We start from the raw sequence: 26,034 nt of genomic DNA, 5'->3' as shown, positions 1-26,034 counted from the left end.
CCGTTACATCTATCTCAACTTGTTCCTTGTAACCCAAAGAGAAAACAATAGGCCTGTTTCTGAACTCATGTCTACTGATATAAATCAGGACTAATTGCTTGGGAAAAAAGCAGCAAAGAATCCTGTGGCACCTTATAGACTAACAGACGTTTTGCAGCATGAGCTTTCGTGGGTGAATACCCACTTCTTCAGATGCAAGAGTGGGTATTCACCCACGAAAGCTCATGCTGCAAAACGTCTGTTAGTCTATAAGGTGCCACAGGATTCTTTGCTGCTTTTACAGAACCAGACTAACACGGCTACCCCTCTGATACATGGGAAAAAAGGTGGAGTAAATAAGAGGAGAAATCAATCAAGTGATTCCAAGAGGTGATTCCCCCCCTCCCCCTTTTTCCCTGTTCTGCTTCTACTGCTTTAGATGCTAGTACTGTCCGGTTGTGTGTCAGAGGTCCAACTGACAACCTTTTGTAATTTTATATTAATGAATGGAAGGGCTATCAGATTGATTTCCATGTACGTATTGTAGCAATATCTTCAAGCATTGTCAAATTTCTATTCTGCTACAGTTTTATCCCTAATGACGGTCTCACAGTGAAACAGCATGTGATCCTATGCTTCAGAAAAGCAGCTGCTTTTGCTAATTGAATGGCCTTCTAGGCTAGAAAACTGTTTATGACTATTCTAGTACTTACACTGTCAACTAGAATATTTGGAGCCAAAAGTCAGTGGAGTTACAGCCTGGGTGAATTTGATGTTTCATCATAGATTTTAGTCTTTTAAGGCAGATTTAAAATTTTTAGATATAATACATATTACATTATTAATATACATCATTTTTACTTTTTTTTAAATGGAGGAGTATAAAGTGGTTCAGATTAAAGTCAACCCATAGGCAATTTAGTTCATCTACAATTACTATCTGTGGAAAACTTTCAGAAGTATGAGGCTCTAAATCCCCATTAGCAAATGAAAATCCATGTTTAAATATAACTGCCTATTTAAGCAAGACAAAAAGACCATTGTGGTATTGAAAGAAGAACAGTGCCCCTCTCTGAAAGAGATTCTCATCCCATTTAATTACTTGATTTTTCTAGCACTTTATGATCATTTTATATTGGTACAACTTCACTGACTGCAAGGGAGTTGCATTGCTGTAAAACTTGTGTGTTACAGTGATGAATTAGGCCCTCAGATGCATACAAGATTGGTTGGGCTTTGCACTGCCATGCACAAAATCCACATTAGGATCCCTACCTTCTGGATTGCTAGCAATCAGCCTCAGAGTTGAGGTGAGTAGGGAACTCACGGTTGTGGTGGTCTTTAGAATTCGTAACTCTATACCAGGGAATCAGCAACCTTTGGCACATGGCTTGCCAGGGTAAGCACACTGACAGGCCAGGCCGGTTTATTTACCTGCCGCGTCTGCAGGTTCGGCTGATTGCGGCTCCCACTGGCCGCGGTTCACTGCTCCAGGCCAATAGGGGCTGTGGGAAGCAGCACAGGCTGAGGGATGTGCTGGCCGCCGCGTGCCAAAGGTTGCCAATCCCTGCTTTATACTCATGGACCTCAGTTCCTTCTTTCCAATTTTTAAACAACCTTTTCAAAAGTGACTTCAAATGTTGTTGATGTAAGGTCAGATGGTCGCCAAGTCCAATATAGCCATAGTCACACAGCCCCATGTTAGTAGTCCCCATATTGCAGCTAGAGAGGGAGGTAGGAGCAGGGGCTACATACCTGTAATTCCCCCATCCGAAGCAGGTAGACAGGGAGCAAGGAAAGGGGAATAAAACAGGCAAAAAACTTTGGCTCTGTGCCCCCAACTCAGTGAATCAAGGGCAGTAGGCAGAAGTACTGCACTTTATCATTGAGAATACAGACTGTTGCTTATAATTATCTTTTAATACAAGTTGCACCATACAATAAAAGAATAAGTATAGCTGCAGAGGTGGCATTATTTATTAATCTATACAGCTGAGAAGTTTCACACATTTCCTCATTTACAGTGAAACCCACAAAACTTTATTATTGGAGTGTTCCCTTCCTAAAGCTTGCGCTATGAAATTAATAAGCCAACACTTTCTAGGTGTGTGCTAGGTATCATTATTGTCTTTGAAAACAGTGATACTTGCACTTGCTTCTACAGGTTGAACCTCTCTAGTCCAGCACCCTTGGGAGCTGGCTGGTGCCAAACCAGAAAATTTGCTGAACCACAGGAAGGCAATGCAGAGTGCCAGCAGGCAGGACCAGTGCAACCACTAGGCGAACTAGGCAGTGGCCTAGGGTGGCAAGTGGTTGGAGGCACCCAGGGCTGTCCTTAAACCTAGACAGCTGGGTAGGGCACCTGAAAATTTGGGGCAGCACTGGGTCTTAGTGTCCACCATGCTAGTTTTCCTATCCCTGTTCTGACCCTTCCTGCAGGCTCTGAGTCTTCCTGGGAAAGGCCTCTAACAGTTAAAAGAGAAAAAGTCTCCAGCCTGCCAGACCTATTAGCACAACACTGAAACTGTTCAAGAGCCATTCAAGGGGTAATGAAGACATTTAACAGGCCTTTGCCAACCCCCAGGTATCTATTGTCAGTTTCTGAATGTACTGACAAAAACAGTTGTGCATGACTGTGGCTGTGGCTACACTTAGCACTTCAAAGCGCTGCCGCGGCAGCGCTTTGAAGCGCTAAGTGTAGTCAAAGCGCCAGCGCTGGGACAGCGCTGGGAGAGAGCTCTCCCAGCGCTGTCCGTACTCCACCTCCCTGTGGGGAATAACGGACAGCGCTGGGAGCCGCGCTCCCAGCGCTGGGGCTTTGACCACACTGGCACTTTGCAGCGCTGCAATTTGCAGCGCTGGAGAGGGTGTGTTTTCACACCCTGCTGCAGCGCTGCAAATTTGTAAGTGTAGCCAAGCCCTTTGATATTTACTCAGAACATGTCAGTCTACAGTTTAAAATTTGCTTTAAAAATATTTCATTGGTGAGTTGGTGAAGATTATAAATATCACATCTCTAAAAAATCCTTGCATAGATTTTTAGATGCACAATCATCTTTAACCTTAAATGCTTGGATCTTCAGACATATGGTTTTTTAAATAAATTCTTCAAAAGACCATCCTTATCTAAAATAAGAATTTTAATTGCTATAGTATACTATAGAAAAAAAAACTCCCAAAGTCTTCCTGTCCTCTGTCCATCCATTTCTCCCTCCCGCTCACCCCCATCTCTCCTCCCACCACCCAAGGAAGCAACAGCCCTTTGCTTCCAGATAGCTGGACAAAGTTTCCCTGTCTTTACTTCTGACTATCTGATGAACTAGTTTTAAGCAAAAACAGTACCTTAGTAAGATATAAAATCCTTTGTTATGCCTAAAATCTTTGCAAACATATTTTTTAAAGTTGGTGAAATTTCATAAACGTGTATTATGGAGATCACACACAGTAAATTAGTGTTCCCTTTTTCTAAAAGCAATGAACATTGTTATGAACACACTAAACCTCTGACTGATTAATTTACAATAATGTCTGTTCTAGTGAGTTAAATATCTAGTAATCTGGAATGAGTATATTTAAAATATAAAATCAGCTTAGAAATACTGATTAAGAAAATGTAAAACAGAAGAGCTGCATCATGTATTCCATAATATTTAATGCTGTATTCAGCAAGACAGCTGACTCACCCTTACTACAAAGGGTTTTCAAATAAATGTCTGAAACTTCAGGGCATATCAAAAAACCTGTGACTGACATTTTTTATTCCCAATTTTAGTGCTTTTAATTACGTACCTTCTGCATGTCCATTCTGCGTGAGGGAGAGGGTACAGGGGTTTCCATGGGGAACTGTGACTCTCTGCTACCTTGAGGTGGGCAGGGCGTCTTGTTATTCTTTCTGCCTTGTCCCTTGGCCCCTGCCGGGCTGCAAGCTCAGGCTGCCATCGGGCATAGGGGCACTAGTTTAATAATACTGCATAGGGCCCCATAAATCCTAAGGATGGCCCTGGGGGCGCCAAAAAGCGGCGCCCTGGCTCTGCGGCTCCTGGGCATGTGAGCTGCCGCTGGGGCGTGGGGCCTTGAGCCTGCTCTGGGAGGAGCAGGGGCAGCAGCGACTCACACTCCTGGGAGCCACAGAGCCCGAGTGCAGCGAGGGGAGATCTGGGTGGGGGGTGCACGGGGGCCTCTGCCCGCATGGGTATGCTGCAGGAGCCCCCACAAGGCAGATCCTCCCTGCCGAGCTGATGCAGTGGCCCAAGTCCAGCAAAGCCAGTGAGTGGACTGGGGGCGGGGGCTGCTGGGGTAGGGAGGGCTCACGGGGGGGGGCGGGCTGTGCACCCTCCAGGGGAGTTCAGGGGCAGGGAGGGGAGGAACCTGGTCTGGGGAGCAGCCCCAGGGCATGCCTTGCCCCTGGGGTCTATAAAGGCTCGTTGGGATTTGCCCCTCAATGAACCGATGTTACGGGGGCGGGGGTGGGGGTGCAAGGTGCAAGTTTCGCCTAGGGCACAAAATATCCTCGCACCGGCCCTGCCAGCAGGTCTCCATAGGCACAGGAAATAAGAGTGCAGGGGGTGCTGCAGCACCCCCAGGCTTTCCACCCAGTGTGGCCCCCCATCTGGGGTCCCAGCCACTGGCCCCAAGTCCTCCTCTTCCCTCCCAGAGCTTGAACACTGTGAATCAGCTGTTTGCAGCTCTCCAGCAGCACTGGGAGGGAGGGGGAGGGCGCGCAAGAGGAAGGGGGCAGAGCGAGGAGCTTGGTGCCAGTGTATGATCCACACCCACTAATTTTTCCCCCATGGCTGCTCCAGCTCTGGAGCACCCACAGAGTCAGCGCCTATGCTGGACCATGGATGTCGCTGGACCAGAGAGTGCTGGAGTAGAGAAGTTCAGCCTATACCAAGTGCACATTTCTTTCAGTATCTGAAATTAGACTCCATTCCTCCATTCCTTTATTTTTTATATATATTATATATACACGCACGCGCGCACGCACCCCCTTCCCAATAGATTTGTCATATACACATGATTCACATTGCTATCTAATTTAGAACATCTCCTACTGTGCACATCTGCACAAATGCAGCAACTTATTTATAAACGATACCCAAGCTATATATACATACCTGAAATAGCTTTAATCTAGATCAGGGGTTCTCAAACTTCATTGAACCATGATCCTTCCGCTTCGACTCCAGGCGGAGAGGCTTTGGCCCTGGGCCCCAGCAAGTCTAAAGCCAGCACTGGCAACCCCATTAAAATGGTGTCGTGACCCACTCTGGGGTTTGAGAACCACTGATCTAAATGACGTGGGTACCAGAGCACTGAGGTAATTACTTGAGTAGCTAGTCAGTGCTGTAGCCCATGGTGCCACACCTTCACCTCTGGTATCCAAGCTAACTAGATTAAAGCTAAATTGGGCATGTCTACACAAGCTCCAAATCACACCCTATGATTGCAGTGTAGACATACCATCACATACAGTGGGCCCATTGTCAGCTGGTGCAAGAGACATAGCTTCAATTATTTCAATCGGAGTATGCTGATTTACAGTAGCTTTGAATCTGGCCCAGTATGTGGTAATGGCATAAGCAGCACTCAATTTGAAATGCTGATTTACTGTTTTCCATCCTCATATCCCCCTCCCCTGGCCGATTTGTTCATTCTCCCTCCCTAAATACTTTTTCTTTGCTAGCATGAAAAATTAATCAACCGGCCACAAAGCACAAAAAGAATTGCTACAGATTCATCAGGTAAGGCTATTTTTTGCACTAGATGGTTAAAGTTAATTTTATTAAGTTACACTAATCTAATTGTTGCCAATATTTTCATTTATTAAACTGACCCTTTCATATTCTGGTTAGAAGAATGTAAATATATTTAAAATTATATTAAATGAAATGGGGAAAAAATGCTTTGAGAAACTTTACCAGGGAAACAAATAGCTTATATAGTCCTGTGAAGGGGTCAGCTCACTACTGGTGCCTCCCTGTGGCTGGGCATGGTGTGGCAGCCCTCTCGCCACTGGAGTCTGCTGCTGCTGGTTGCTCCACCTCTGCAGTGGCCTGCATCTTCCAGTGACCGTGGCCTTCTGGGAGGAACCTTCAGGCAGTGGTTGTCAAGGAAGCTCCTGCCTTCCCTCAGCCCTCAGGAGCTGAGGGTTGAAGGTCTGTTCTCTTCCTTGGTCTGTTGTAGAAAATATGAGCTTTGCTGCATTTTATTGCTGATTTCCTCTACACAATTTAAGTATAAAGGATTGTTACTGAGTCAGGGAAGTTAATAAGCCAAGTTTGTACCAGAGTGCAAAATTACAGGCATAGACCGTAAAATTCTAACTCTGCTTAAGTCAATGGCAAAACTCCCTTTGACCTCCTATAGTCTATAGTATGTTCAGCTTTGGAGATCTTTTTTAAACTTAAACATTTGTCTAGGAGAAGGCATCAGGAATAAATGATTTTATAGATCTTTTAAAATATATTTGTAGTAATATTTTTAAAAGTCTAAACACCTTTAAGCATTTACATTCTGACTAACAGAGGCCCTGTGGGATAATTTGCTGTACTGGCTCGCAGAGGAGCTCTCAGAAGATAATACATCATTGCTCTCTCTGCACCTGCCTATCCGTCGGAGCACTCTTCAGCTTGTTAGACTGAAATGCCCTGATAATCTAACACATCAGATCTATGAGCTTTTTTGCTTCTGGAAAAAGAATCTTCCAAGATCAGCTGATAAACAACGACTCCTATCTCGTTATCTTCGTAAGAGTGGCAGAAGTGATCTTTCTGAAGAGCTCAGGTTCAAGTGGGAGAATAAAGCGTTCACTTGGCAAAAGCACTGGTTTGACATGGACAACTAAAGACTGATATCTGTATGCTTTCACCTTGGGAAATTTGAATGTTTTTCTGCATGTGACTGAACAAGTACTCAGAATTTCCAAGTGACATTTGCTTTAGCTTGATAAATTTTTAAATTTTTACAATGAATTCGCAAACGGGAGAAAAAAGGCCAGTCAGGCCACTGGGTGTTCTTTAACTGTTCAGTAAATTTTCATCTTCTTCATGATAGCACAAGTTGCCTGCCTTGATGTCTTCAAATTCTTCCCCTTGCCTAATAACAGCTAATGTTCCTCAATAAAATCAAACAAGTTGCTGAAAATACAGATACCAAGAATTACATTCAGCTTTTGGATATACACATAGGGCTCCACTGATTGTAGTAGGATCTGGCGTTTACCAATATGGCCCCATATTATAGGGGCACATGAATTACCCTATTTCATCAGCCCAATGGGTAACCTAATCCAGTATCCTATCTCTAACGTTGGTCAGTACCAAATTCCTAATAGACCATAATAGACAATTGTTATAAGGCACTAATAGGGGAAGCTTCTTCTAAACTAAGCAGCTAGTTGTCATCTCTGGCACATAAATTGATATTCCCTATGAATATTTTATCCTTGTGAGTGTAACTGCCAATTATACTCTTATTATTCATAAGAATGTCTAATGCTCTTCTGGATACAATTAAATCCTTTGTCACAGTGCTATATCCAGTATTTATCCAATGAGTTCCACAGATAAATACTGAAATCTGGAGACTATTTCTTTCTCAATTTTAAATGTATTGCCTTGTAATTTCATTCAGTGTCCTGTGTTCTTATATTATGGGAAGAGGTAAATAGAAATGCCTGATTGACATTTGTATACTATTCCTTATTCATTTACTCTGTATCACTTCTTATTCAGCTCCTCTCTAAACTATTATGTAAAATTCCTCTCAGCTTTAAAATGGAGTCATACCAAGGCATCCCTAATATTACAGCAATAATGTATGGCAACTGAGATGTATTTGAATTACTGTGTTCTTGCATCACATTAACTGAAAGTGACAGTGCGTAGGACCTAATCACTAATATATCGCTATCCATCTGGTATGCCACCGACCTGTTAATGGGTAATACGTGCCATTTGCATTAGTGGCTCAAGATAGCTGGGAAGCCACAGTGAATCAGAGGCTGCTGGAAGGAAGATACTGATATTTGATATTTACAAACACAACTATCAATTGTACTTGCACACACACAGCATATATGGAAGTAGTCTTTAAAATCCAGTCCATTTGTGCAGCCTTGTTGTTCTAGTAATAATTATTTTCCAGCTTGATTAAAAAAAAATCTTCAAATTCAAAATAAAACTTGGAAAATAATATCCTAAATTAAAAGAAATTCTACACATGGGCAAGCTCCTGTTATTAGAATATCCTGAAGTAGCTATCACATGTAAGAAAACTACAGCTTTACAACCTGAGTAAGACAAACATCAATCTGAATACTATTTAGCCTAAAGAACACACACTTTTTAAAAGCAATTTAGAAACAGCACAAGAATTAATTTGGTCCATTCTGTGAAACATGAGTGCAAAAATATGCACTCGTTTTCTTTTCTTTTTTTTCCTTAAAAAGAAAAAAGCCCACTAAAACCAGATTACATTTAAGTGGAGCAATCATTTTGTCAGTAGCAAGTGAATCTAGCTCTCTTGTATTTTTGTCACTTACTCTGCTAACACGTTCGTCATCAATTAAAAGCAATTATTTTGAGTACTTTCTATAGTTACTTATTCTGCAGCAACTTTAGTTCCAGATACCATCAAAATACACAGCTGAAACTAACATAGTGGGATGGTCCGTGACAAGGGTTCCTAGGTGCTACAGTAATACAAATATAAATTGTAATCATTGTCATGAAACTACTGTGAGAGAACTTTAACTCTACTTCCAAATTACAAGCATTCTCTGCTACCACCTACATTCTACCACAAGATGGCCTCTGTGTCTAGCATAAAGTTTATTCAACTAATCTTCAGTTGCAGGAAAATAATAAAGGATAAAATGCAGTTTCTCTGTAAGGACCTTGATTTTCCAGTGCTCTGCACCTTGTGCAGTCATTTACATCTGTGCAAAGAAGTGAGAAGATTGGTTTCAATTTCCTGCTCCTCCACAGGTTTCCGCTGTAATCTATCATAGGTGGGGTGACCAGACAGCAAGTGTGAAAAATTGGGACGGGGATGGGGAGTAATAGAAGCCTATATAAGAAAAAGCCCCAAATATTGGGACTGTCCCTATAAAATTGGGACAGCTGGTCACCCTAATCATAGGACTTACATGTACATCATTGCCTTAGTACCTGAGTGCCTCACAGTGTATTTATACTCACAACACCCCTGCTATCTATAGAAGTACTATTATCCCCATTTTAAGGCTGGATAACTGAGACACAAAGATGTTAACTGACTTGCCCAAAGTTGCAAAGAAAGTCTGAAGCAGAGCACAGAATTGAAATTGAGTCTCCCAAATCCTAGGCTAGTGCCCTAATCCCTGGCCACCTTTCTCATCCTTGACCTTAGGCAAGTCACTTAGTTCTCCTGCAGTAAAAAAAAAAGTTATACTTATTTAAGTGGGGCGTTGTGAGAATAACTACATCCTGAGATGCTCAGACAGTACAGTAATGGGCATCATATCAGAACCTAGGCTAGATGGATAGAAAGTTGATGTAAAAAAATGCTGTGGTTCTGGTTTGTGTGCACTTCACAAGTAAGACTACTTAAGGTGCAAAGCAATGGCAAGTCAGGCCCATTACAAACTTGTAATGTAGGCTGGCTTCAAACAGGTGTGTAGTTTAATTATATTGTATAAACCATCTGCACATTGTAATCAACTAGGAAATTTACCAATGTAATGTACATATGATAATTTAGGTTAGAAATGACACATGAATTGTTTATGGATAAAATTCTGACTTTTGGACTTAGAGTAGGTCTTCAAACCATTTATGAACAAGATAATGCTATGCAAGTTTTTAGGGCTTGCCTAACAGTTTGATAAAAAAGAAAGGTAAGCATTATTAATCACTTTCAGATCTATAAATGAAAAGCCACTAGCAGTGCTAATTATTTTAACTTCTACTGTAAAAAAAACAATTCCACTTTAGACAACAATGCAATAGGTGCATTAACCCATCAAAAATTTCAGATATGGTGAAGCTTGCCTCAACTCTTATTCTGTGTATTGGATAAAGCCAAACATTTATGTTATTTTAAAACTTATTGTAGTATTGGATGGGTTTACTTTTAATTTTATTTCCAAGGCAAAGAAAGAAGTTTCAATAATTAGAGCCAATAAATGTTGCTTTTGCTGTGTCATCTTTGAGCTCCTTATACTTTGACAGCTTCTAGTACTTGGAACAAGTCCCACACAGTATTAATACCTAATAGCTGAGATGAGCATTATGAATAAACAGTGGACTCAGGATCAGCTCTGACATTAGCCTTTATCCACTAATACATTAGTAGACAAACCTAAAGAGAGAGAGTGGGAAATTTCAGAGAAACATCCTGCTATAATGTGCTTGGATTTTATGGAGGACTAGATATTAAAAAGATATAAATATGGACCCAATGGTTACTTGGAGAGCAAAAGGTTTACTTTAAACAGCAAAATCAAACAACTCTACACTGTTTGTGGTACACAGAGAAGGAAGAAAGAAAGATTCTCTAAAGATATCAGCTGGGCAGGATTATCAATTCTTGGATCTTGTGTTCCCTAGGGTAAGACAGGAGGAATTCTCCAAGCTTCATGTTTTAACGGGTTACTGGTGCACTTAAAAAGCTAAAAGTTAGTGACTGCAGAGTTTCACCTATTTAATGCCAAGAAGCACAAGATCCAGGACTAAGAATCTTACAAAATAATCCATCTCCATACAACAGAATGATAAGATAAGGAAAAGGAAAGTTCCTTACATACTGGTGAGGATTCTAAACAAAATCTTTACTGGAGGACTTCCTATTAGCATGTTCATTAGGTGGCTGTGTGCTTTCTGTGTTTCAGGTCAGAAGATTTAGGAGCTATTATGACAAAAATGAGAATTGCTTAAGAGATAAATACATGCAATAGATGCAGGTGAAGTGGCTGTTAAGTATCTCTAGCTTTCTGCTATAAACAGCACTGCATCACTAATAAAGTTCATATACTATAATCGGGGCACTCCAAAAGTCTTGAGCATGAGAAATGAAAGTAAAGGCTAGAGATATACATATGAGCCTTATCTGAATGGAAGCAGAGAAAAATCTATATGAAACAAGCTGAAAAATATGAGAACAAAGAACGTATTTCTAGAGCTGGGCAGGAAATTGTTTTCCCATCCCAGGAACATTTGAGATTTGGAAAGTTTGTCTGGAAACGTTGAAATTTTGAAAATTTGTGCAAAGTAACCATCCAAACAAAATAAAAATTTAGGTTTAGGTCAAACAAAATTGTTTAATTATTTCTGAAATGTTTCCTTTCAGTTTTGAAACTTAAAACTTTATTACTATAATTAGCTTAAATTTCTAACAGAAAAGTAGTTTCAGACCAAAAAATGGAATTTTGAAAAAGTCAAAGTGGGACATTCTGACATTTTCAAAACATTTCCCAAGCAATATTCAAAATAAATTTGTCAAAACTGGCCCTTTCCCATGATGTTTCATTTTTGATGATTCAGTATTTTCCAACAACCACCAGCACCATTTTGTAAAAAAATTCTGACCAGCGACACTTTTCTTTCCAGCTTCTCCCCTCCTGTTAGGGGTTTCATTCAAGTTAAGTTCAGAGGTGTATAAATATCAAACAACTGAACAAAATACAAATTAGGCCCAAATTCAGATAATTAGATGGGGAAGGATATCAACATGAGGGCTCAGATAGAAAAGCTATTGCTTCCATTTCTCAAGAGCAATAGGACAGAATTAATTGAATCAGTGTGAAGCAAAGTTCACATCCTCCTTAATCTGATTTATTGTTATTAACTCATTGACTGCCTACAGCTCTGCAACAAAAGGATACAAGCCAAACCTTATCCAGCAATAATAAAATTTCAACAGATCAATTGCCAATGCTTAGTGTTTCTGTTCTATCACTTTCAGTAAATTAGAAAGTCTAATGCAGTTCAAAGGCTAAAACATCAGCTATCAATGTATAACAGAATAGCAGTTACCGTATACCATGTGATGGGGTGTAACAGTCCAATAATATATTGGACTCTGAATGGATGGAAAATTTGTCTGATACAGAAACACTCCCTTAAAATTAGCATGCAGAACATTATTGCAATGTGACTGAAACTGTTCCTTAACTTTCCTGGGCAAGGCTCTCCTTTCTGTACAGAGATCTTCCAAACCTCACTTTGTATTGAACCGCCTTTAGATTGTTCAACAGTTTAGCCAAAATAGGGGAAAGTCTCCCATGATGGCATTGGCCACGATCTCTCCACATCTTCCTTCGCCCATGCAGTTCACTCCTGTTGTATTTCCCAGAAGTGTGCCGCCAGACTGAGATGAGAGAACAACAGCCAGCTAGCTTCCCCTGAAGGTCCATTTTGGAACTATACCTCCCATTTAGCTTTCCCTTTGAACACTCAATTTCCTATTGTTTCTAGGACAGGAATATGAATACAACTACTCTATAGCAACACACACCATAGGACCCATTCCTTCCATGAATCTACATATGCAAAATTCTGTACATATTCCCATCACCTCATGGTTCTTCCTTTCTGTTTCATAAAAATGCATGCACAAAAAAAAAATAATCTAGCCCTCCATGAGGCTAGGATGTGACTCCCCCCCCCTCTCAATTCCAGTTTTTGTGGCAGGGAGGTGTCAAAAGTTTCTCTCACCTACACTTCATGTCCATGTAAGAATATAAAAAAGTAAGCAAATTTAGGTCAAATCATAGCTTACACCAGAAGGATGAGGTGAGCTTTTCTCCAGCAGCAGCATTCAAAACCATGCTTTAGCAATTTATAGCCATGGATGACTAGAGTGATGAATGACTAGAGTGATGACTAGACAGATGAATCAAAATTGAACAGATGGAGGAAAATGTGACAGGCACAGTGCTCAGATCTTTATAGGAAAGAGCAATGACCAACTACTCAAACTCGTATTTAAGAAGTGCCACCCATAGGTTGCTAGGACATTGGGCTTCCCTAGTAATAACCATTTGTCATACTGACCTCCAGATACGGATTTACCGTATCTAATCAACTCAAATATTAGCTCTTGAGTAGGAGCGCACTCTGAGCTTAGACTCACTGAACTGAAAATAGGTGGGCATTGAGAGGTACAGAGTCTACCTATGGCTAAATTCTTCTGTTTTTACATGTATGTAACCCTGTTGCCTGCAGTGGGGTATCATGCATTTAACTGAGTGCAGAATCTGAGTTTTACTGAGTAGCAGAAATAAATTAAAATCCTATCCCTAAACAAGGAGGAATTACTGCAGGTTTGTCCAGACAGAGGAACGTAACTGTGTGGGAACGGCCATACCAAAGTGAAATTTGACTGAGCCAAGGCAGAAGCTAGTTACTTAGTATTAAACAACTAAGTATAAAAGACAGACAGTTTGGGCATTTCTCTTACTAACTTTTTACAGAAAGTTACTGATTGTATTTAGAGCTTCCACAAATGGTTTTTTATATATTTTTTTGGTTTACAAAACACCACAATTTTTTTTACTATTCTGACATAAAGGACATTTTAAATACACATTGTTGCCATACACCTTTCCTTTTGCCTCATAAAATGTGTCAGTGAGCCATTGAATAAAGCATATGGGGTTTTGAAATTTATTTATAGGCTTTTTAGATGGCAATTATCACCCACTAGCCAAATGCACAAAAACAAATGATTTGATCCTCAGAAGAGGCCTTTAATATAGGAAAGCATTGTCCTCATAAAGTGATAAATAAATGAGGTACAGAGAAATGAAATAATGCATGTCTACACTGCATACTGTGTGTACCTGTATATACCCTACATGACTCTACTCACCCAGCTGAGCTTCCCCATCTACACTGCTACTTTTAGCCAGGTAGCATCCCATGGCCTCCCTACTGTTGTAGCCTGCTGTTCATAACTACATATGCACTACACACTGCTGCCACTGATGTGCAGTGCTCACGCAGCCAGAGAGTTTAAGGCCATCAACACCACTCAGCACCCACACACTAAATCCAATCACTGAAACTGACCAGAATGTTACAACCACAGTGAGGATTCACAGGTCTTGAACCCAGGGCCACAGGCAACCTTTGCATTCTGGCTTCTAGTAGGCTGAGTGGCTGATGGAACTCCAGCCTCCTCCAGAGGCACAGCTAACAGGGTCCTGATTGAAGGAGTGCACACCAACTGGTTTGGCTGTGCTATTTAACCCAGAAGGCAGCACAGGAAGTCATCTGTGCAACTGGGTGAGTTTGGGGTTGTCTGCTATGTTGGACCCTGCCTTCTTGCCTGAGCCCTGCTCTCCTGGTTCCTGCTCCACTGCTTTGCACCTGGTTCCTGATCCCTGCCCCTGGTTTCCAAGTCTGGCACCCACCCTTGCCTTGACTCTGACTGATACCAGCTCTGACCCTTGGCTGATTCCCAACTAACTCCTGCTCCAACCACTATAGCTGACTGCCTTAGCTCTTGGGGGTGGGATACAGGGGGAAAGATGGGACCAGCAGAGCTCCCATTCCCCAAGGGGTGCAGTAATCACCAGAATGGGTATTCTGCTTTCAGGTGGACAACCAGCTGGTGACAGGGGCCCAAATTACACAGCTGACAACTGAGAACTAGATGCTGTGGAAATAAGTATTTCAACTTTACATGGAGAATGTTGTAGAAAAAGGAGGCTGGATAGCTGTTTTGGATGGTTTAGACACAACAAATCCTGCAGGGAGTTAGACTAGACGATTCAGTGATAAGAGCCTAAAAGCTCAGTCCAGCGACTCCCTGAAAGTCCCCTAGAGTAGAGAGTGCCCTCAGAGATTATCCACGGGTCTTTAACTTGATCCATGGGTCCTAGACAACCTTTGCATCCTGGCAGCTCTTCTGAGGCTTGCTAGTAACTAGTGAGCTGAGTGGCTAACAGAACCCTGACCCTACCAGTGGCACCACCCATGGGTGTCCTGATTTGAGGAGCACCCGGCCCCACCAATTGGCCCAGCTGTGCTATTTAAGCCAGAAGCTGGCACGGGAAGTTGTCCATGAATTGGATAATTTCCTATCTGGCTGCTACATTTGGACCCTGCCTTCTTGTATGACTCCTGAGCCTTGCGCTCCTTCCTTACTCCTGGTCCCTGCCCCTGGTTTCCAGTTTCACTCTGACCATTGGTTTGACTCTGCAGTATTGCAGCCATAGTGATTCCAGCCTGGAAATACCTCAGTCAGGAGGTACAGAGAGAGATGTCGGTGTCCACCCAAGAAAAGTGATGGTGGAAGAGCCTGGACCCTAGAGTGGATCCCCTTTTTGGGCCACAGAGTGGAAATCTAGGTGCAGTTGCCCTGAACTGTGACAGACTTGTCCATCATGCTTGCACACCTGTCTGCCAAATGCCTTTAGGGATGAAGAGGAATCTCGCTCTTGCTCTCTAAGGGATTATTGTGATGTGAATTCAGACAATGAACAGAATTTTGGAATGACTTTTTGTACTTAACATCAGAAAGAATGTAACATATAAGAATGTTTCCCACAATAGCATAAGCATTTTATTTTACTCTGAAGGAGGAAGAATAGTGCTGTCACTGAATGAGGGTTTTTATTGCAAGTTTCTGCGCGGACACTAATGAAAAGTAGCTGTGTACCTGAATTAATTAGGGCAGCAGCTCCTCTTATACAAGACACATGTTGATTAATGAAGGTGTTCAATGAAATGGGAATCACTGGTTATTAATTATATTACAATCAGGCACTAAAGATAGAGATCCATGAATAAGTCAAAACTGTTGAAAAATGCATTTTGGTTACAAGTGATGTAGAATATGATAGCATATGAATGTACTGAATGCCTTAAATTAAACAAAAAAAAATCTGATCCACAAAAATATATACCACTATATGTTAACTGGGAGAACTGGCTCTGTCTACTACCCTTAAAACATCTCCTTTTCCTCCTCACAGTTGGCATTGTTATATTTTGGCAAGAATAGATAACTACCTTATATCAAAATGGTAATTTTGGATAGCATTCAAAACAGTAGGTGTCCTAATGAAATGCATGATGAATTTTTGACCTAAGTTTAATGTCATCCACTCAACATGTCTGTTCAAATGCATATCCTGTTTCAGCTCATGGCACGTGACCATAGTAAACAATTGTGGTAAGCCACTAGGTTAAAAGTACTGTAAGGAATGCAAAGAATGACTGTCACCTGATAAAACTTAACATATCTACTCAGTTGGTCTGGAGAAGATTCCATTCTCCGTTGTGTATTTGGGTTACCTCTTAGAATTTTTCAAAAATCTCCCTCAACTTGTGAAAAATGTGAACACACTTTTTAAAAAAACCTTTTTATAAAAAATACCCAGCTACACACTGCCTACAGACTCTCTGGGAGCCATTTGAATCTCATCCTCAGGAATGTGCAGGTGCCATACAAGTTTAAGCCATTCACTTGCCAGGAGACTATTAATTCATTAAGATGGCTGCTGTATCCAGCCACCAGCTGACAAGCAACAAGGATAGGATTAGCTTCAACATGCAGCACTCAGAGAGGAAATGTTAAAAATTATAAAGTTTTAATTTACAGCCAAGAGAAACTGATCCTAGCAACTATTACAGTTCTGGTTCACTTGACAACGTTGTTGACAGTGCACCAGGAGATCCCCATTCAAGTCTTGGCTGCAGTAATGCAGCCTCAGTGATTCCAGACATCATATTCAGGAGTCTGCTAATTGGTTAAACCTGCTCACCATTTGTTGACACAAGAGATAGCACCTGTGACCTGGACAGACCAGTTCAGGTCAGAGTCAGAACAATTCATGTGGATGTGAATCTCAAAGTAGTGTTAAGTGTACTAATTCATTTCTATGTTAGAATAGTTCAAAGGAATGTAATGTTATTATTTTTCCTGTTTCCTGTAAATGCTATCTTTGTACTTAGCCCTAGATCAAAGAATGCATTAGCATTTAAACGAGAATTTACTTGATGTGTAAAACTGCATGAAAACTAATGAAGGATTGTTTCTGGTTATCACATTGTTCATAAATAAGGCTATGATTTAGTCATGGGTATTTTTAATAAAAGTCATGGACAGGTCATGGGCAGTAAACAAAAGTTACAGCCACAGAGCTGTCCATGATTTTTTACTAAAAATATCCCAAACTAAATCTTAGGTGCAGGGGGAGGGATGCTGCTCCAGCAGATACTGCTGCTCTGGGCAGGGCACAGGGAAGAGAGGTGGCCCGGGGCGCTGCCGGCACCAGGGCCGGCTTTAAACTGATTCCCCCCGATTCCCCGGAATTGGGCCCCATGCTCAAGAGGGCCCCACACATTAGGCGTCTTTTTAATGTTTTATTTATTTTTTTAAACACTCACCCGGCGGTGGGGAGGGGGGTGTCAGTTCCAGGGCTTTGGCAACATTTCGGCGGTGGGTGGGGGGTCCTTCTGTGCCACGAAAGACGTGGAGCGGACCCTCCCACCGCTGAAGTGCCGCCGAAGCCCTGGACCACCGCCAGGTATTCAAATCGGACCCCGCCGTTCGTAAAGCCGACCCTGGTCGGCACTACCGAACCGCTACTCCAGGGCAGCATCCAGGACCAGCTTCATGGGGCTGCCTGAGCAGCGGCCAGTGAAGCTGGTACCTAGGGCCACCCCAGCTGCTTGGGTGGCCCTGCAGTCAGCTGCACCAGCTGCAGAAGTCATGGAGGTCCTGGAAAGTCATGGAATCAGTGACCTCTGTGAAATACTCACAGCCTTATTCATAAAAACTAATGAAAGATTGTCTGGATGGCTATAATTAAATACTTTATGTATGTCTCTGTAATTGGATTGCCCACTAACTAGGATTGAAGCCTTAGAACTATAAATGAGAAGCATGCTAAACTTCAAACCATGGGTCATGGAATTCAACAATGGGAATTCACAGACTGTCTGCATTGCTGATTCTTCATCAAAGAAAGGACCCACATGGGTTAAGACACCTGTCAGCTTGTTTTCTGTGACCAGCACCTATATACAGTGACTTAAAGGAATGATCCTATATGTCCTGAATCAGAGGGGTAGCCATGTTAGTCTGGTTCTGTAGAAGCAGCAAAGAATCCTGTGGCACCTTATAGACTAATAGACGTTTTGCAGCATGAGCTTTCGTGGGTGAATACCCACTTCTTCGGATGCAAGCATCTCTATATGTCCTGAGATTGGTACTCTCAGTTCTGAGCCATTTCTCAGCAGTTTGTCCCGAATCAGGTATTCTCAGCTGTGAGCTACTGAAGCACAGGGACAGAAGGTCAATTGTGAAATTGAAAATAAACATGGACAATGACTAAAAATAGAAGTGTCAGTGGCCAAACCTGCCTATGCCTTATGTCATGTGCCTAAATTTGCAGGACACTGGATGGAAGGCTTCAAATTTAACCATTCCAAAGTCAATGTACCTGCTGACAACCCTATGATATCTAACATTTTCTCCTTGAAATCTGCATCCTGTGTCATGAACATTGGAACATTAAGGCACATAGTCTCAGTTCTTATAATTGCAGTCATATTTTCAAGAAAACTCAGCATATTGTGTGCACAGCAGGTGCTGAGCTCTTGACAAATCTAACAGCAAGTGTCACAATGGGAGCTACTGGGTGCTGAACACTACTGACAGTCTGGTCCTTACTTCAGGTGCCTACACAGGAGCTGAGCATTTTTGAAATGTCTGTCCCTGGTCATGAGTGCTGGAGTTACTTTGAAAATCTGGCCCTGAAAGACAGGAGAACAATGCCCTATTCATTAAGTTTCATCCCTTTAGTCACCAAATCTAACTGTATTTCAGCATCTGTAGCCAAACTCCAATTAATACTAAAGCCCAATTGTTCCTTCCCCCCACCATAATTTTTTGTAAAAGAAGCTGAAATATCAAAATGACTCATTGACAGATCTATAAGAGGCAGCAGGCAGGGCAAACTGCTGAATAGAAACTACAGTCTAGAGAGCAGCTTAAAAATACATCCTGCTGCCACTAACAATACGGATCTCAGGTAGCCTAGCAATTTTGACATTCAAGTTTCAGATTAAGAAAAGATCATCCAGAAAATAGATTTTACAAAACAGCTTACATGAGCACATGTAATGTTACAGGAGACCAGGGGGTTATGGCTTAATAAGGATTTTTTAAAAATGATAATTAAAATGTGACTGATTCAGCACCATCAAGCTGCACTCACTGATCACTTATATTCGCATGACTCCAGTACTGTTATCCTCCATCTCTTCTCCTCCTGTTTGCTAGAATCACTCGTTGCATCATATTTTTAACTAAGCTTTGATCCTGCAATAAGTTCCTGTCACTGCGTTCACTCACTACAGCAGCACCTCCTGCTGGCTATCACAGGGATTAGCTCTGGAAGCTGATGCGCCATCTCCTGGTAGTGTTTCTCTATCATCCTCACTCCCTGCAGACCAGCCTCAGACTAAGTAATGTAGCGTCCTCTTCATGACTTGACCCTCCAGCCATGTTACCATCTATGTTTTTCCCCTTCCAGGGAGAGGAGGGGGTAGTATCTCCATCAATAGTCAAGCCACTTCCCCAATGGCAAGTGTGGGACTCAAGCCTGCCCACTATTCCAGGTCCCAGCCCAGGGACCCCGTGGATAGAAGTCTCCTGCTATGCCTCTTTAACCTCTTCTCTTCAGCTTCAATTCCCTGGGCAACTTCCCCAAGGCCCCAGCACCTTCTTTGCCTTCTTCTCAGGGCATTCAGCCAGCTAGTCCCAGCAGCCGGCCAGGAACTCCCTTTTGCTCCCCCAGTCCCTGCTAGCAGCTGATCTGTCTAAGGTACTTCCTATAGTCTCAAGGACACAGTCCTTACTCCCTGAGCACCCAGCAGCCACTGGTCCTGCTTTGCCCTGCAGCTCCCTTTTATGTGAGCCTACTGTGCCCTGATTGGCTGCTCCATGTAGCCACCCTCTAATTGGCTGCTTTCTACACAGCCTAGGCTGCTTGGAGGACTCACCTCCACTGCTCCTTTCTGGGACAGGGAGTGGCAGGCCCATGAGGCCTTCATTAACCCCTTCCTCTCCAGCGTGGGGTGACTTGTAGAGATTATATGGAAGTAGTCAGTCCCATTTGGGCAGACCCCGTTGCCCAGGCAGAGCCCCATGGACGTTAGGGATTTTACTGAACAATTTGAAGGATCAGGACATTAGATTTTTAAGCTCTTCAGGGCAGGGGTTATGTCTGCTTATGTTTCTAATATAATAGGACTGTTGGGTGCTGCTATTATATAAAGCAGGGGTCAGCAACCTCTGGAGGCATTTGCACCCTGACAGCTCCCAAGTCAAGAAAAACCTACTCAGACCAGACTGCTAACAACAGGGGCGGCTCTAGGAATCCCGCCGCCCCAAGCAGGGCGGCGCACCGCGGGGCGCGCTCTGGCGGTCGCTGGTCCCGCGGCTCCGGTGGACCTCCCGCAGGCATGACTGCGGAAGGTCTGCTGGAGCCACCTGCCGCCCTGCCGGCAAAATGCCGCCCCAAGCATGCACTTGGCGCGCTGGGGTCTGGAGCCAGCCCTGGCTAGAGGCCTAGAAAGACCAGGAGGAGCCACTGACCAATCAGGAGACAGACAGACAGCTAATTAAGAAGGGTTATGTGCTTCTTTTGGGGGTAGTGCAGGGTCAGACTGGGACAGAGGAGATGCTCTTCATTGCTAGCCCAGAACAACAGGGCCAGGTCAGGACTTTGCGCTCAAGCATTGCAGCTAAGTATTTGCCTTTGAGTTTTGTTTTTTAAAGGTGCAGATGCCAATTTTTGAGCTTTATTATCTTTAGTTAATGGTTTAGAGACTGATGCTTTCTCAGGGTATGGGACACCCTTGTCTAAGCAGGTTGCCACAACTTGTGGACTAAGGGAGGGAGTGCCTATGGCCCAACAGGGATGACATGGAGCAGTCCCACCTCTGACATTTCCCTACAAATAGTTTCATTTTGACCTAGAATGTGCAAGGATCATCAGAAACATTAATGGGAGTCCTGTACACATTTGAGGACAGACTGTGGAACAAAGAAGTTTAGATAACTTTTCTTATACAATTTTACCAATATAGTCTTCTTATATTTGGTCATTCTGACAAATCTGTTTCCCCAGTTTAACAAAGCATACTTAATATATTCCATCATGTCATTTCCCAATTTGCATTACAACTATGTACCCTGTCAACCAGAGAAACTAAACTTCCAACCTATTTTCTGGAACCTGTTTAATTTTGTCAAAACAGGGTTCTGATGAACAGAAAAAGCAGTATATTCGTACTTCTCTTAGGCCACATATTAATATCAAAAACTATTTTATCTCCTAGAAATATGAATGGATCCCTTTCTTTTTAGCCCAATGGTAAAACATTTTCCCCTTCAGTTTTGGAGATTAACAAAAGTCTTGTTGCAAATTAGAAGTGTGAAACTGTATGGGAGTAATTCCAGCACTACTAACTTCTTGGGGCTGGAATGGAAAAGTGAAGGGCATCTCTCCCTTTCTCCTTGAACAGCATTCTATAACAAAGTGATTCTATCATCAACACTAGGAGTGTGTGTGTCTTCATACACATCTAGTGGCTGGGCCACATAATAAATAAAAGAATCTGAAAGCTTCCAAGCAGAAAGTATTTCTTAGCTCAAACAGAAGAAACTCATGTTTATAGCACAGAAGTTCAAATGCTGCTGTTGACCCAGTGAGGTCAGTTATCTCCTTTCTGTTTATTATAACTGTTCTTTTAATCTGTCCTCAGAAGAACTCCATTTTTCTCTGAACTCCCTTCATAAAGGGCCTTGAAATGAATATAGGGCTAAGAGTCAGGAGAATTGGGTTTCTTCCCAGTTTTGTGACCTTGGGCAGTTGGAGGGGGGAGACTTTCAAAGGCCCAAATGAGAGAGAGCCTCCTAACAGACTGACTTTCTATGAGAGTTGAGCACCTAACTCACCTTTGTGCCTTTAAAGATCTTCCCCTTAACCTTCTTATGCTTTAATTTCCCCATCTGAAAAATTGGGATAATAATAGTTACCATCGTTGTAAGGTACTTGGAGATCTACAGATATGCAAGTGCTATGATAGCACTTGCATAAGTAGAATATATTAGAGTATATTTCTAGTAACAGGTACATGAAAATATTAACATCCTCTTTAATTTGGTTCATGGTCAGATTACCTCTTTTCAGCAAGAATAGCAGTAAGTAATAAAAGACTACGTGTTTGTAATCACCTATTAGAAAGCTGGAATAGTCTAATAAAACTGGAAGAATTCTATCCAAATTGGGATATCTGATCACAATCTGATGTATTGCTATCGAACAACAGCTTTAAAATAACATGCCTACTCCCTGTCACACCAGCAGATGTCATACCAGGGCTTCTGGACAAATATTGCTTCCTTGTGTTTTCAATTTTGAAGCCAAGGGGTGAAATAGTTGCTAATACAAACGGAGGTCCCTATAGGAGATTGAAGAATGTAAAGCACCAGAAGATCTAGATATTAGGTAATTCCTTTAAGCAAGTTTAGAAACTGAAATTCTTGCTTTCAGCCTAGAAATTCCTTTCTACATTTTAACTTTAAAACAAAGTGACATTTTGGTGGTGTGCATGCAGAGGGTGAGACAGAGGAATTGTTAAAGAGATACCGGACCAATCTTTTTTTAATAAGAGTGCTGGTTATTTCCAGAACTACATGGAATCTATAATTAACTAAAAGCAGCAAAGAGTTTTGTGGCACCTTATAGACTAACAGACGTTTTGGAGCATGAGCTTTCGTGGGTCAATACCCACTTCGTCGGTATTGCATCCGATGAAGTGGGTATTCACCCATGAAAGCTCATGCTCCAAAACGTCTGTCAGTCTATAAGGTGCCACAAGATTCTTTGCTGCTTTTACAGATCCAGACTAACATGGCTACCCCTCTGTTACTTGTAATTAACTAGAAATTCAATACTGCAGAGTCCACTTACAATTCCAGAGGTGCTTGAATATTCTCATGCTTTCATATGTCTAAATAAATATACTTTAGATTAGAGCTGAGTGAATAACGCACACACAAAACATCAACTTCCTCCTCTACAAATTCATTGTCTCCTCTCTCTTTCTAATTCTTGCTTCTCATCTTCCCTGACTCACTCTGGTGCTTACAACTGCAAGCTCATTTGCTCTACTTTTCACTTCCTTCTCAAATCCTCTCTAACTATTCCCTCTCTGCCCAGTGTCTTGCCAGTTTCTTTTGGTTTAAAAGGAGAAAACTAATGCAGTTCAGGAAGACCTCTCTCATATCTCACTATTGTTCACTCCCTTCCCCAATCCTTGTAGTCCTGGTTCCTCTTCTTCTGTGGGCATAATTTGGCCCACAATGTGATGAAATTTAGGGTCTTCATTGCACAAAACCAAAAATACTCTGGATTAAGATTTCTACTGTATCCTTTACTAGTAAAGGCCATATATATTACAGGGTTCTGAAACTTTTTTGGCATGTAGTTCTGACATACAACACAGAGAACTTTTTACCTTTGAATTTTCCTGCCTTTGCCCCAATCCAACATAACCTTTAATGAGTTTTGCCTGAATAAACAGTGCTGGATTAGTTTCCAAATCTAATGTGAGTGGGAAATTAATGATTATTCAGTCTGAAGTTGAGAAGTTTACTATTTCAACCACCATTTGGTTTAGTCTAACACCTCTCATGTTCACACATAAAAGTGCTTAACACAGTGTACCATACCAATAACCAATTAGATGAAGAAATATAAACCACATTTTAATTGAACCAGTTTAATGCTAATATAGATGGATACAAGATGACCGTTCAACTAGTCCTCCCACTGCTAACCTAAAGTTCATTGTTGACATTTAAAAATCTCCCAAACTCTACTGCTTGTGTGAACTGTGCCAGGAAAGGACAGAAAAATACCAAGGGAGCATTGCAATAGAAATGGCTTAGAAGAATGTGGGGCAAAACTGCTGTGGCTGAGATCAGACAGCGTGGTTACAGTGGATACATTGAAACACTTGTGCTAAACCACTTTCTCCCACTTGGTCAACTGAGAGATCTTCAATTCTCTAATATAGACACAGCTTATGAGCTTGTAGTTTTTAGTTAAAGCACCTGTTCTTGCAACACTGAACTCAATAGGAGGAGGGTTAGGCCCTAAATGAAGAAGAAACGGAGTGGGCTCAATGATAAATCTGTCAGTATGTATTACGTTATTTACTGCTCAAGCCACTTCCTCTGCGGACACCTCTCTTCACTTCACATTACACCTTATCAATTTTGCATGCACAATGTCCTGAAACTGACAAACAAATGGTGGCATCAATTCACACCTAAATATCAATGGATTAATTTGATTTATGGTTTCTAAAATAAAGGTTCAGGAAAAAAATGCCATCAAGTCGTTTGATCTTTGTTTTCTTCCAATGACTGGTAACCATAGTTATACCATACACTAAATTGAGCTTTAACTTAAGTGCCATGATGTCTGTTTACAGTAACTGATTTTAAGATGAAATCCCCAAAAGGTAGACTAGTAATTCACAGGTGAAATGGAAAATTAACTACTAGTTAAAGTTACAAAATAACTGTTGGTTCTGGCAATTTTATAAAATATGAGTACTTGGTTGAATGGCATAATTTCTTTACCTAAATAGTCTGACAATAAATCTTATTTAATGATCATAATAGGGCTGTCAAGCGATTAAAAAAATTTGATTAACCGCGCTATTAAACAATAGAATACCATTTATTTAAATAGTTTTGGATGTTTTCTACATTTTCAAATCTTCAACTCAGAATATATATATTTTTATTATAAATATTTGCACTGTAAAAATAGTATTTCAATTCACCTAATACAAGTACAGTAGTGCAATCTCTTGATCATGAAATCTGAACTTACAAATGCGGAATTATGCACAAAAATGACTGCATTCAAAAATAAAAAAGTGTCAAACTTTAGACTAGAGCCTACAAGTCCAATCACTCAGGCAAACAAGTTTGTTTACATGTGTAGAAGATAATGCTGCCAGATTCTTGTTTACAGTGTCGTCGGTGTTGCAAGATATTTACATGCCAGATGCTAAGGTCAGGCTTGACAAAGCCCTGGCTGGGACGATTTAGTTGGGAATTGGTCCTGCTTTGAGCAGGGGGTTGGACTAGATGACCTCCTGAGGTCCCTTCCAACCCTGATATTCTATGATTCTATGCTTCAACCACCATTCCAGAGGACATGCTTCCATGCTAATGCTGGGTTCTGCTCGATAACAATCCAAAGCAGTGTGGCCTGATGCATGTTCATTTTCATCATCTGAGTCAGATGCCACCAGCAGAAGGTTGATTTCCTTTTTTGGTGGTTAGGGTTCTGCAGTTTCTGCATTAGAGTGTTGCTCTTTTAAAACTTCTGAAAGCATGCTCTACATCTTGTCCTTATGAGATTTTGGAAGGCACTTCAGATTCTTAAACCTTGGGTCAAGTGATATAGCTATCTTTAGAAATCTCACATTAGTACCTTCTTTGCATTTTGTCAAATCTGCAGTGAAAGTGTTCTTAAAACAACTCACATGCTGGGTCATCATCTGAGACTGATATATACACACACACACACACACACACACACCATATATGAGATATATGGCAGAATCCAGGTAAAACACAGAGCAGGAGACATACAATTCTCCCCCAAGGAGTTCAGTCAAATTTAATTAACATTTTTTTTAAATGAGCCCCATCAGCATGGAAGCATGTCCTCTGGAATGGTGGCCCAAGCATAAAGGGGCATATGAATGTTTAGCATATCTGACATGTAAATAATTTGCAATACCAGCTACAAAATTGCCATGTGAACACCTGTTTTCACTTTCATGTGACATTGTAAATAAGAAGCAGGCATTACCCCCTGTAAATGTAAACAAACTTGTTTGTCTTAGTGATTGGCTGAACAAGTAGTACTGACTGGACTTGTAGGCTCTGAAGTTTTACATTGTTTTGTTTGAGTGCAGTTACGTAACAAAAAAAATCTACATTTGGAAGTTGCACTTT

General features: G+C 41.6%; 1 protein-coding gene and 1 long non-coding RNA gene across 2 annotated transcripts in view; one reads left to right on the top strand and one right to left on the bottom strand.

Moving 5' to 3' along the window:
* The window catches only part of DTHD1 (death domain containing 1), a 40,056-nt gene extending 33,230 nt beyond the window's left edge, over positions 1 to 6,826 (top strand). The window contains exons 9-10 of the mRNA XM_045019740.1: positions 5,666 to 5,723; positions 6,507 to 6,826. Coding sequence (XP_044875675.1) covers positions 5,666 to 5,723; positions 6,507 to 6,826 — 378 coding nt within the window. The remainder of the gene's footprint in view (positions 1 to 5,665; positions 5,724 to 6,506) is intronic.
* Positions 1 to 26,034, bottom strand: part of LOC123371873 — a 50,973-nt gene that overhangs the window by 18,289 nt on the left and 6,650 nt on the right. The window lies entirely within an intron of this gene.

The sequence above is a fragment of the Mauremys mutica genome, chromosome 5 (assembly GCF_020497125.1).
Source record: "Mauremys mutica isolate MM-2020 ecotype Southern chromosome 5, ASM2049712v1, whole genome shotgun sequence".
Lineage (NCBI taxonomy): Eukaryota > Metazoa > Chordata > Testudines > Geoemydidae > Mauremys > Mauremys mutica.
Note: the sequence above shows the minus strand (reverse complement) of the source record. Positions and strands in the feature narration are given on the sequence as shown.